Consider the following 13756-nt stretch of genomic DNA (forward strand, 5'->3'; position numbering starts at 1 on the left):
CTCAATAAGGCAAAGAAAACAGCAGCAGTGAAGCAAATTATATTTAGCAAATGAGCCATTAGGAAGGAAGATACTGACTATGTAGTGGCGGAGGCTTTTCCTTTCATGTTCTTTAAATGTTCTATAGAATGATCCTAGGTATTTATCAAATCTCTCACAGTGCCTTCCCAAGAACTCTCTAACATCTTCAATGTTTTTAAGAGAATAGGAATTTGATGAAGCTGTAGATTCACCTAAAATAAAAGCCAAGAATTAACATATAGGCTTAATATGTATGCATGGTAAAATACATTTTGTCCCTACATACACAGCCAGCTTGTGTGCACTGAAACATGAACCCAGCTCACTGCACCTTTAAACTAGAGGTATTGCCTTTAATTAAAAACTTAAAGTGTCACATTTGAGCAGGCTCCCCTGCTTTTTATGTCAAGGATTTATTTGGCATAGCTAAAATAGATTTCATTTGTTTTTTATACTGGGATAATTTATCACCACATGCACTCAGCTTATGAGTTGTGTAAGTCAAGCTTGAAAGTAGAAGAAAAGCACATTAGTGTTGACAGAGTGCCCATGCAGGAAGTCAGGGTGCTTTAAGTGAGCTGCAAAAATCCTATCTTTGACTTTTACATAAGCTATTCTTTATTTAGACATGCTTTCTCTGAATGGGATAGCAAAGTAACATGAAGCAACATTAAAGCAAATCCACTTTTCTTCTGAATAAGACAACTGAATCCCTCACTTAGAATTCATGCTGTTTTTCCAAAAATTTTTTCTAGGCAAATCTTTCATCTGCAGTCAAAGGCAGCCAGCTAATAAGAGGCTTAAATCATTCCTTTCAAATTACTTTTGAAATCAGAAACTCCTTCCCTTCTGAAAGACTCTGATATGACTATATTAAGTAATGAGAACAAAGAACATTACAAGAATAATTTTTGAGATATACATTAACACTTAGAGACTTTAAGGCTATATGAAAGGCAGCTGGGCTGTTTTGTTTTTTTTTTTTTTCTTTCAGAAAGCCTTCCATACTTCCCTCACACTACTATTTTCCCACTACCCTAGTACTACTTCTCTTTGCATTCAATTGTTTCAAACAGTCTTATTTAAGAAGATTGATGTTTATATTTCAGAAAAAGCTGAAGCTTCTAAGCTTCTTAAGGAGCTTCTGTTCTTCTTAATTAGTAAACACAGATTGTAATACAAGTACACAAGGACATGCTGTTAACATTCACAGTACTGACAGTAATCTTGAAAAGAGTGTTACAGCCTTAAGGAGCACTTTCAGTGCAGGACAACAATTGAGACAATCAACTTCATAAGTTGGGCCAACACCAGGAGGCTGCTACCTAACTCTGCCAACAAACTCAATCCCCCTACAAAGTAATCATGAAAGAATTTACCTCTCCAGTTTTTTGTGCATCCACCTTGCATCTCAAGACTCACATGCTCATGTTTAGGATTAAATCCCTTTTTTAAGCAGTCAGCACTAAACTGAATACAGCTAAGAAAAATCATACTGGAAAAAGTATTCCACAATAACTCTTAATTCTACAGAATTTATGCCCCAGTCTCAGCACCAATTTTGCTGGGAGCAATTTGATATTTCTCTGCAGCAGCACACCAACATCTGGCCCAGCAAGCTCACAAATGCCAGGGCTTTTAACCAAGCCAATGCTTTCCAGAATGAATACATTTGTAAGCACATCAAACACTAATTTGCTAACTGTGCAAAGGCAGCCACCAAATTGACACCAATACATACTTGAGCTTTCTGTTTTTTCCAATGGATGAGCTATGCACAATATGCTGAAGCTTTCTTCTTTTTCATTGTAAAAAGTTTCCTCAAAGAGAACAGGTACTGATAGAGTGTAATTGAAACCAGCTCCTAGAATGATGAGGTTTCCTTGTATGAAGATTTCCTGAAACAAAACAAAGAGCAGATCAAGTGTGCAACTCTGCCAGAAAAAAGTTACTCTTTGCCTTCTGCCTTGCACAGTTACATTTCCAAGGGGGAGAAGAGAAACTTGCAATGCAAGTAAGCTCCAAATTGGAGCAATTTCACATTTTCATGTTGTGTTGACACTGAAACAAAGGCTTCTTCATTGTGCAATGACTGCCTGAACCTTGCTTACAGCCACTTCTTTTACAAGTTTATAGTTAGAGATTTCAGAAAAATGATCAACATCTTGTTCGCAAGTAGAAAGGCAATTTTAAATTTCCTTTTAGTAGAAAGGAAATATAAAAAACCCAACAACTCAATATCAGGACTTAAGCCCAGCCTCAAAAAAAAACACCACACACCTTGGCTGTATTTCTCACACTTAGCTTTCTTTTCCCAGCAACTCTCATCTGCAATAGGAAGATCCAGATGGCAGCCTGCAAACTATCTCTAGTGCAAGCTGTATATCCAAATTCTCAGACTGCACTGCAAAATTACAAATGAAAAACCTGGGATCCTATGCAGTGTCAACCCTGCTTGCCTCTTCTGTAACTATCAGTTCACACAATCAGTCAGCAGCAGCAGCAAATCACTTACTGGAGTGTCCCCAAGCTACATTCAGATAAAAAACAGAAATACCTTTCCATTTAAGGTTTGAAAATTTTCTTCTAGTGGCTTCAGAACATAAGATTCAAACTGGCAGGTAGAAAGACTGTTGCTTGAAAGGCTTCCTTTGCATGGAACTAGCACCTAAAAGAAGGTTAAATCATGCTTAAGAGAAGTGCTCTGTATTATCAGCTATAAATCAATACCTTTTGTCTTTAAGAGGCAAGCAATTAATTTGGGCTTAGAAATATTTGCAGTAAACGTATAAGAACAAAAGGAGCTTTTACTTGAATAATAAGGAAAGGTTATCACTAGACACACAGTCTAATAATTAACACAGAAATTTCACCTAGTAGCTGAAAAAGGCTGACAGATGCAACTGAAGCAAACAATACTAAAGGAAGCAAATTAAATGTTTAGTTACCTAGCATCAGTCACAAATGTCTTAAAGTAACAACAAATGACTTAAAATTAAGCTGTTAATAAGAAAGTGAACCATTTTTTCAAACTCAAATGAAAATCCATCAGAAAGAAAAAGATCAAAGGATATAAACATCTTGGGTTTAGATCATCAGACTGGCAATCTGGGTCAAACTCTTAATTAGAAAGAAATTGTATCATAAGGTAGCAATAGCCTCCTTGTTTAATTGAGTCTCTACACACAATTGTGAATGAAAATTAATTGCAAAATACTCAGATTAGTAAATATTAAGGACTGGAGTTTTTATTCCAGGTCAGTGTAATAGCTTTATTCTGCTATAAAACGCTGTCAAATGAGTAACTGCTCGCCCACCAAGCATTTCAAAAGGTCAATCCCTTTTAAGTTATAAACCTGAGAGAATATGTAATGTCAGTTCACAGAAAAGCAAATAAGTTTCCTGTAGAGTTAAGAAACAACACCAATCTTAGCTTTTTACTACTGTGCAATACATCAAGAGGTACATATTAGTAAATAATGTACAACTGAAACTAAAAATTATTCTGCTTCATTCCCAAGTTTTGCAGGCTTGAACTAATCTTTGCACATTTCATAGCAGGCATGATTTAAATTAAAATAGCTACTATTTACTAAGCACCTTTTAAATGGACTTTTTCATACTTACAATACCATGGAGCTCTGCAACTTTGCTGCATAGATCAGGACGTCGCTTCTGAATGGCCAAATAAAAGGGATTTTTCAAGATATCTTCATCATACATAGCCATATGGACTTCAGATATTCCAAGGAGATGTCCTAAAAGACATATGGAGAATGGTTGATGTATCATACATGGTATCTGTTAAAACATAATATTTGGGAATACCTAGGGGCAGTTTGATTCTCCTTGACCAAAAGGAAAAAGCAGTCTCAGTGTTTCAGGTCATGATGTAAGCAGCCAGTGGCATTGCTTAACTACTAACTAAAGTTATTTAGAAGTTATTCAGACAGTATTTTCCATGATTATACATTTCCAATCACACAGACTCTAACACCTGGAAGGCCTAAGGAGACACTGAGGATGACTGTGAATATCAGAGAGAAGCTAAGATCAGAATTACTACCATTTTGATATACAAACTAACTTCTCCTGCTGAGAGCTAAAGTCAAGAGACAAATTAACAGCTTTTTCACAGCAGATTCTATTGCACCACAGGACATTGATGCTTTTGCACTGTACTCATGCAAGTCTTAAAACTCACCTCTATAAGGATTATTCATACACACCAATGAGACACCCAGGCAGTGTAACAGAAACCCTAGTGTAAGGCAATCCTCAACTTTCCAGGGAAAATTAGAGGTACACTAAGGAGATATGAATATCCATGCCATAACTAAAAAGCCACCATGAAATTTATCACAATTTGTGGTCATGCCTACTCCCCTGAAAAGAGTCTCGGTGATTTGAGGTCAGGCTGGCTAAATAGAGTACAAAAGAGCAACTGCAGAGTGAAGATCCAACCTGCAAACCTTGGAAATGGTGTCACTAGGTGTCACAGTGCCCTGGAGAAGATGATCCCTAAGGAATCAGACCTTCACCTGCTCACTTTCTCAATTCCAATTCTCTGTAACACACACAAGGGCAGGAAAAACCCTAACGGGCTCCTCCTGGAATAACTTCAGAAATTTTTTTTAGAAGAATTGAGATTAACAGGCACACAAATACTTTAATAACAAGCTTGCTCTAAGTTTCCCCTCATGCAGAGTCCCTTAGTAATTAAGAGAAGTTGCATTATTTCCTCATGCAATTTCAGCTGTATATAGTAAGAAAGGGTGAGCACAGGTAGACTTTAATTTGAGAACACCACCCTTACCCAACCAGTATCCCCCTATTTCCCCCAATACAGGATCATCCCTAGCATGTTGTTTGCTCAGTGTAAGCTCACTGATTCAAGGGAGTGGAAAAACATACACCAAATTCCCATGGATTCCTCAAAGATTTGAGTTCCAGCCACACTATCAGCTGATCTACAGCCTGGTAGCTGAGCTGGGCTCTGGTCCCTCCTTCTGACCAGGCAGAAGCAGTGTTCCCTTAGAGCTGGACATAAACACAACCAGTTAAAGCTGCAAGTCATTTCCACTACAAAGGTAACACCACTTAGTTACAGCTTGGACAGCCCCAACCTGAACCACTGGTGGCAGGTAAGTGCCTCAAGCAGTTTTCCTGCACAATTCCAGACCAAATGGTTCAAAGCATACAATAACACCAAGAGCTTCTATGAAAGATTACTTATCCAGTGCTCCCATATCAGCACAGCTATGCAGTTTGCTAACACAATGGGGAAGAAAATGTTTGCTTATTGACTTCTTTGGAACATCAAGTTGGCTAATTAAAGACTGTGAACCTGGAAAAAGTCCAGCTTTACATGGGCTCAATACGAGCCAGCAACCTGCATTTGAAGCCCCCAAACCAACAATGTCCTGGGCTCATCCCCCTGCATGGGCAGCAGGTCAAGGGAGGGAAATCTGTCCCTCTACCCTGCTCAGGTGAGAGCCCTCCTGCAGATCTGCCTCAGCCCTGGGGCACAAGGACATGGAGCTGCTGCAGAAAGTCAAGAGAAGGGTATAAAGAGCCCCTCTGCTCTGCAGACAGGCTGAGAGAGCTGGGGGGGCTGAGCCTGGAGAAGAGACAGCTCCAGGGAGACTTTATTGCACCCTATACCTAAATGGGCTGGAGAGAGACTTCAAACAAGGGCTTGAAGTGACAGGACCAGGAAAAGAGTTTCCCACTGGAAGAGGGTTGATTTGCATTAAATGCACAGAAGAAATTCCTCCCTGTGAGGTTGCTGAGGCTCTGGCACAGAAGCTGTGGCTGCCCCATCCCTGCAAGTGACCAAGGCCAGGCTGGACAGCTCTGGTAGGTGTCCCTGCCCATGGCCAGGGTGCAATGAGATGAACTTCAAGGTCCCTTCCAACCCAGACCAGCCAATTCTATAATCCATGATCTGTCCTACCACAGTGTCTGGGTAAACAGGATGATCACCACTAATTCTACCACATGATTACTATAAAGATTTCTTGGCAGGTAGCTGCAATCCAAGTCCAAGCTGTGGGCTTTTTTCTCAGCCAGTTCAGAGGGAAGATGATACAGCATAAGCCCTGTGGCAGGTCTGCTGCAGGAAAACAGGTATCTCACTGCTGATTTACACAACAGCAGGCTCAGACACACCTTCTTAGGCAGGGCTAGCTAGCTACAAAAAGCCCTGCCTGCTGAACATTTGGCTAGGCCACAATTCCAAGTCTTAATGACTGCAACTTGCAGTCCAAAACATGACTCAGTGACAAATTAGTATATATAACTAAATACAATTTAGTCAAAGTCAGGCACCAAGCAGGGAGCTTGCATATACATACACAGGTGCAACCTGCAAAATAGTTTGCTACAGCAAGACTTGAGAGTCCCACATTCTTTTTTTGATGGTTTTGGATGTTCCTGTCCTCATCACAGGAGATAAACTGAATGGAGCAGAGCCTGAAGAAAGAAAGGCAAAGGAGCCCTGTAAGCAGAATCAAATCCATGGAAGGCAGTGATGTTTATAACTAACAAACTGCATAAAGCAGGTAAGGATTTTTCTTCCCCACAGGTGGATCAAGCTTTCAGTGAAGGGCATTTTCCCCACATTTTAGAAGTAGGCCTTAACTGAAGAAAACTGGCTCAGATTGCAGATTAGAAACACCTTCCAAAAGTGAAGATAAACACATGGTTTAGATTGCTTGGCAAAGCTATCAAGTCTCTCAGGTAGTAAATCTCCAAGAATGTGTCACACAAACCTCTAGGAGAGGTGACAGTGGACATAGCAAATCTGGAGGGTGAATTATGTGGTCTGTTGAGACACTTCCCAAATCAAGCTTTCATTAATGTAGTTGTCCCACTGAGACAGTTTAATGTGCCTTTAGTTTGGTGAATTTGTGTATCTGTCCAAGCAGCAGATGGGACTGCTGTGATCCTCCCCAAGACAGTGATGTAAGATGTTCACACACCACATACTGTCAGGGGAAAAAGCATACTGACACAAGGAGGCAACCAAGCATGAGACTGCAGTGCTAAAACTGCAGTGCACAAATGTCTCAAAGAGCTTTATTGTCAGTCTTTCAGCCTAACAACTCTTCAAGCCCAAAGACTTCTTCCCATAATAGATGGGGAAGAGAACACATACCATAAATCCTCCTCATTCAAAAACCTCCACCTTACCATCAAAAAAAACCCCAATTGATAAGCTTTGTCCAGAAAGAAATTTAAAGTAACACTTCATTCCCTGGCAAAAAAAGATGTAAGAAATTTATGTGAGGAGGAGAAGCTCCCACAGAAAGCCTGGCCTCATGAAGCTTGCTGCCTGTCTGACCTCTTTAAACACTGCCTGCACCTGAAAAAAATAAAAGAGCAACTGAAGTACTTTAAGAATCATCACTGTTGGACCATCTCAAGAAGAGTTTGAAATTATAATCTTCAATTCCTAGTTCATGAGCTTTACACCACAACTAGTTTTCTAAACACTTAGCTGTGTTTAGTAAAATTCTTAGAAATTAAAATTAGAAAAAATTCTTTTACTACAGAACTACTAACCAGATTGAATCACACTTGGAGCTCCATCAAGGAGTGAAAATAAAGTTCCTTCCAACACTGAATTCTGGCATTTTAGTTACTGTAATGCACCTAAGGTGCCATTGATGTGCTCCACCCCAGGAAGGAAGGTAAAGCTTGTAGTTCACAGCCCTGAGCAGAGCAGATGGGAGCTCTGCACTGCTCCCTGCATGCACATTCCTACACAGGAAACAACCCCCACTGGCCACATTAGTACTGTTTTGAGAATCACAACTCTCCATTTCCTTCCCTTTTCTCTCCCCCTTACCCATGCAGCTGTTCAGCGTCTCTTTAGGGGACAACTATAATATCTGATTAAAATGTGGGCATGAAAAACAACAGGTGGAATATTTATTACCTAAAACAGTTTAGCTACTGTATTCACTTGGCCCTCCCATCATTTTCCCACAGCATTCTCCAGAGAGAGAAGTGTGGATGTAGAAACAATTTAAGTCCTCAAAAGAAAAGAAAAAAATAAATAAACCAAACCAAAGGAATTTAGTCTACAGATTCAAGTGAGTACATTAAAGCTTTCCCAAAGCTCAGGCACTTTTGAGATTAAGTCAATTTCTTTCCACCCCAAAAGTTAAATGCATCTGAAAATACTGGCTAATGCATTGCTGTAATTCTAGGAACACATTAGAATTCTCCATTAAGAGTTTGTTGGCAGAACACAACATCCAGTTTCAACCTAATGTAACTTGGGGGTTTTGCAGACTTACTTTTCTAGCTGCACCTTGACAGCTTTAGCTTTACAATGAAGACAGAAAATGCACAAAGCCTTATATACATTACCAAAAGTGATAAATACTTAACAGAACACTCATTAAAAACTATCATCAGCTACATTCACTTTGAAGTTTACCAAATTCTATCATGCTGAGCAGTAAAGCAATACTCAAGCACTAATGTTATATAAAAGGTTTAAATGGAATCACTTCAGTATATGGCTTCATGCCTGTAAACACAGAAATAGCTCAAATTGCTGGAAGAACAGAAGCTAGCTGGATCAGACAATCTAATAAGCATTATGTTGCAGTTTAAAAAAACCCCTGATAATCTTACAACAGGCTAATCCTTTCTAGATCAAAAGCAGAGTGATAACTAACGATATAACCATGGTACAAAGGACAGCTCAAGTGAAAACATGGAATCTAAGCATGCCAGTTTTCTCTAAAAGGTTGGAAATGAAACCTAATTACCTTTGGTACTGAAAACAGTGAACAGGAATAAATTCTGACAGTTCATTTTCTCATTGATGGTGTTTTCTTTTAGAGATGGAAAAGTGAAGAACCTTTTCCAGACCTTGCAGGTTTCAGTTCCTTTTAAGAAGTACTTTGAAATTTAGACAAACAGCCATAGAAGTGGCGGATGTAACCATATTTGCATTGTTACTTAGCAGTTACCTCCTGTCCATATTCAACTTGTACAACTATTTACTCAAACTTTAGGCTCACCATCTTCTGAACATCCTGCTACATCCCTATTAAAGACTTAATGAAACATTTGGCAGAGAAATCATCTTTCATAACAGCATGAGGGATGGTGTATACAAACACTACACAGTCAATGCTGAGCAGCATAATATTCTGTGTCTTCACTATGGCATTTTAGAAATAATTCAGCAGAACAAAGTAAAAACAGCTACCAAAGTTAGTAAAAATTATTTGCCAAATTCAGTAACCCCAGTTGTCTCCAGGACAGCAAGCTGGGATGTTACACTAGGATATTAACATCAAGTACCTCAGTGTCCTCTCCACACACATCCAGCTTCAAGGGAGCACAATACCATGTTTTCCAAAACCTTCAACACCAGATCCATTAGCATGGCAAGAAGCACAAATTCACTCAATTTTATTTTACCAATATTGTCAAGTTTCACATGACAACATCAACTTCACCTTAGCTCGCAATAACTACAACAGGAACAAAGGCTTAGTAATCCAGCAATTTCATATTCACTGAAGTGCTCAAATAAGAGTAAATGAGAAGGAGCAACTCATTACTCAACCAAAAGTTTTTACTTCAGAGTAGCAGATAAATACACATACAAACTTTATCAGATATGTATCATTCTAGCAAACTGAACAGCTCTACCAAAAAAAAAAAAAAAAAAAAAAAGGAAGCAATAGTTCCCTCATTCTAAGTCAAGGGATTTTTTTTAACACAAGTGCTTCCCCACACACCTTAAGAGCACCACTTGTCAGAAGGAACAGCCAAAAGTAAGCATATCTTAAGAACCCTTTACAAGCAAACAAGAATCTAACAGTGGAATTTAAATAGACTCAGTCCAAAAACTCAAGTTAGCACTCCAGTTCCTGTTTTACCAGCACTACTGCTCATCAGTTACTCTGATTCTGGGCAAAAGTTACAATCTGAACTTGAGTCCTGCATCAGCATTCACCTCAAAAACAGAAGATAATTTATCTGACCATTTAAAAACTCTAAAGGATGAACATTGAGCATTCTGTAAAAAACACCTGAAGCATTCCAGTACACCTTGCTCATCATGAGGGAATAAATAAGTAAATCTATTCCTACCCCTTTTAGATTCAGGTTCAGCTTGTACTGATTTCTGTGAAATGGAAGTATGGAAGAATAGCATCTTTGAATTACCAGATTATAGAGTGGTGAATTCACATCAGTCAGCTCAAGGCTTACTAGCAACCAGTGAAAAACTAAGTTTTATCCTCCCAGACCATCAGCCTAGGAGTAGTGGAACAGAATCTGGAGAGGAAGGGTCATAAGCATTCCAGGAAGATGCTATTTGATCTCAGCAACTCCCTTCCAGGCACACACTTCTTCCACGGAAGGGTTAAGAGCTGGCACAGGATCTCAGTTTGGGTTTTGCCTCTACCCATTACCCCTCCAGCCTTTCCTAAGGCTGGCAGCTCTGGCCCTGCTGCACCTCCTTGCACTGGCCCCCCCAGACCCGCAGGAGCACCAAGCACATGGGGCAGTACCAGATCCTTGTGAGCCCCACCTCAAACTCCAGAACCCAGCTTACTCCTGAGAAGGTTCTCCCTTTATATTTTAACAGTGCATTGGCACTATTGCTTGATGTGGGCACATCTTACTTGTCCCAGACTTGAGTCTCCCTGCCACTTGTTCCTTTCCTCTGGAGGAGGCACACTGCAAGGTGTGCAGATCCTTCAACAGCCAAGCTTCCCACTTCCATCCAGTTACTTCAGCATATTCAAAAACATCTTATTTGTCATTAGCCAAGTATCAGGAACAAGCTGCATTCTCTTTTCACAACAGAGCAGACCCTAGATTCCCACTTCTCACAGGTTTAGAAATCCACCAGAGTGGCTGCAAAGAAGTTTCATTCATTGGTTTACCACTACATTCTCCACTGGGCAGCCCCAAGCCACTCAAAGTAAGCCCTGGAACAAAGTGCAAGGGCTTTTCAGTGAACCACCAACAGTTATCAGGAACATTTAGTGGGAGAACATTAACAGAAGATACAAAGTTCCCACAACAGCCTCTCGAACAAGGATGCCTCCTTCAAATACCAGTGAGCTGTACTTAATGTCACCTCCTCCTCAGGCTCTCAGAGGTATCAGCACTCCAGTACCTCAGTCCCCTTCTTTAGGGGTGGGAGGGTGTGGTAAATTCTTATGGAGCTGAAATACACAGAGGTTTACTTAAGCCAAATATTTTCATTTATTTAGCCACCAGTGAAGGAGTAAGAAGGCTGGAAGACAATTCAGCTGGTAAATTCCAACTAGCAAAATAAATTGCTTTCACCACTACTGGTGTTATAAATACTACACAATGCAACATGTAACAGACTTAGCTAATTAAGAGCTCCCTGAAAGTAACCATCATGATATAGAAGTATCAGTCTAACATTTCCCCATAATTCCTATGGATCAAATCCTTTCACCACTACAAGCAAAAATCTTAGCAGAAAACAAATCACAGAATTCAAAGAAATGCACAATATCAGTGATCAGGGGGAGGGAAAGGGTTGGTGTCACATTTCATTCTTATTTTCCTTCTTCATCTCATAGTGACTTCAAACTTTCCCAAACCATAGCAGTCAACAGACCAAACATACTATACGAGCTTACACTAAAAGCAAGTCCCTCAGACAAGGCTTACTAACCATTTAAGCAAAACAAACCTGCATTTACCTAAAGTGCTACTATAAAAGTATTAAAACAACGCTGTAACATTTAATTAGTGATGCTCAAGATGCATCACAGAATACTTTGCAAACAGTTTTAAAAATACTGCACAGGAAGAATATGGTCATTTACATCTATTGCAGAAAAGCCTTGCCACAGAACCAGGAAATACATTTTTTCTACTACTCATTATTCTGCTTCCTAAGTCAGTTCTAAGGATTTTTACCTCCATCCTAATAGGTTTCCCAGGACAGTATTTTGGCTAGTCAGCATCTTGTTTGAAAGCAGAATCAAGATTTGGATTTTCAGAACATCGTGCCTAACTGACAAACTGAATTTTAAGAGTTCCCTCAATCTAAGCAAATTGTATAACTGCATGCAGCTGAATTTAAATTAGAACTAATCTAAATAACAGGCTCTTCCCACATGATACACCTAAGATGTACTTATGCATTACCTGATGCAGACTATGATTGCTGCTAGCTTCAAGTCTAAATAGTCACATGTTTCTGAAACAATACTCCCTTCCCTTCCCTGACACATTCACAGAAGTGGCTTCCAGATTCTCACACAACTTCAGTGCTCTGTGGCAAACTTCAACCATGGCTAAAACAGACACACAAATATGCATGATTTAGTCAGCAATAAGCTTAACACTTATGTCACATAGGACTCCAGATTCAAACCTAGAGCTAATCCTTTTTCCACCTGACAATGATTAGGCAATTATAAGACTTCGCTTACAATCAGGTCCAAATCATCCTGCGTTTCTTTATTCCTACAAAGAAACATGCATGACTGATTTGTTTCTTCTAGGCTACCAACATGCAAATTGACAGAGCTACTTAGATTAACTGGTAGTAACTTGACAATCTGCACAAAGTTAAGACGCCATTTTTTTCACAGGTAGTAATTTGCAGAAGCTACATAGGTTTTGGAGCTAGGGCCAAAATTAAAGCAAAATAAAACAAACAAAATAACTCTGTCAGTGGAGCCTAAGCTACCAAAATCCAGAAAGAGGAACATGATCTAGACAATATTCTTCAAGCTGGGCTGAGCAGCAGAAAGGCAGCCTGCCTGAACTCTGCTCCTCACAGTAACTTATCTTGCTCATAACACACACTGCCCTGCAAGAGCACTAATAACAGATAAGGGAATGGGTCATGCTTCCCTTCTTGTGGGACGCTTGTGGCTTCACAGCTTTTTCAGGCTACTGCAGCATGACAAAACCACTCGGCTACCCACAGACGCTGGGGCATGTGTGGTAGCGTATGCTGTGACAAGCCAGCTCCGCAGCAGCCCCCTTCAGCAGCCACAGCAGGTGTTAGAGACAGCCCAGCTCAGTTCGCCTGGGGCACCCACATCCCCTCCGTGCCTCTGGCTGCACACCCGGGCACGGCCTAGCGCCCGGCGGCGCTCTGCCAAGGGCAGCGTTTCTGTCGGGAGAACTGCCGTGCTTCCTGCACTTCCTGAGGTGCCACTGCCTGACCTGAGCTAACTGCAGGTGCTCCGGATGGCACCCAGCCCTTCCCATGGATGGCAACAGCAGCGAGCTCCTGAGCCGGCGTGGCGGTCACTGCCCAGGGCCGTGTGTCCGCACGGCCCGACCCCGCCCGGGCAAAGGCCGAGCCGGCACAGCCCCGCCGCCGCCCAGGCCGCGGCCGAGCGGCTCCCGGGGCACGGCACGGCGAGCCAGGAGCGCTCCCCGCTCCCACCCCGGCGGGACGGTCCCAGCAGAGCCGCACGCTGCCCGGGGCGGGAGCGCTACTCACACCGACACCATCGCCTCCCTGCTCCCCGGCCGCAGACCCACCGCCGCCCGCCTCCCCCGCCGCTCCGCGCCCCGGCCAAGCCCTACCGGGATCCAGGGCGGGCCCGGCGCGGTCGCACGAAGCCAATGGCTGGGCAGAGGCGGGAAGGACCGGGCGAAGAGCTGAGAGCACGGCGGGATCGCTGCCTGAGGAGGCGGAGCCTGCGAGGGCTTATAGGGCCGGGCCGGGCGCTCCCCGCCATGTGAC

General features: G+C 41.6%; 1 protein-coding gene across 4 annotated transcripts in view; it reads right to left on the reverse strand.

Moving 5' to 3' along the window:
* ANKRD27 (ankyrin repeat domain 27) overlaps positions 1–13756 on the reverse strand; it is a 53498-nt gene that overhangs the window by 29126 nt on the left and 10616 nt on the right. For 2 of the 4 annotated variants that reach the window (XM_079316192.1, XM_079316190.1), the window contains exons 2-5: positions 3649–3779; positions 2579–2689; positions 1763–1919; positions 79–233 (exon numbers count right to left, since the gene is read on the reverse strand). In XM_079316192.1, coding sequence (XP_079172318.1) covers positions 79–233; positions 1763–1919; positions 2579–2689; positions 3649–3750 — 525 coding nt within the window. In that variant the 5' untranslated portion in view covers positions 3751–3779. Of the gene's footprint in view, positions 1–78; positions 234–1762; positions 1920–2578; positions 2690–3648; positions 3780–13510; positions 13706–13756 lie in introns of those variants that run through there. The other 2 variants (XM_079316191.1, XM_079316193.1) reach the window with 2 other exon arrangements.

The sequence above is a fragment of the Erithacus rubecula genome (genome assembly GCF_903797595.1).
Source record: "Erithacus rubecula genome assembly, chromosome: 12".
Lineage (NCBI taxonomy): Eukaryota > Metazoa > Chordata > Aves > Passeriformes > Muscicapidae > Erithacus > Erithacus rubecula.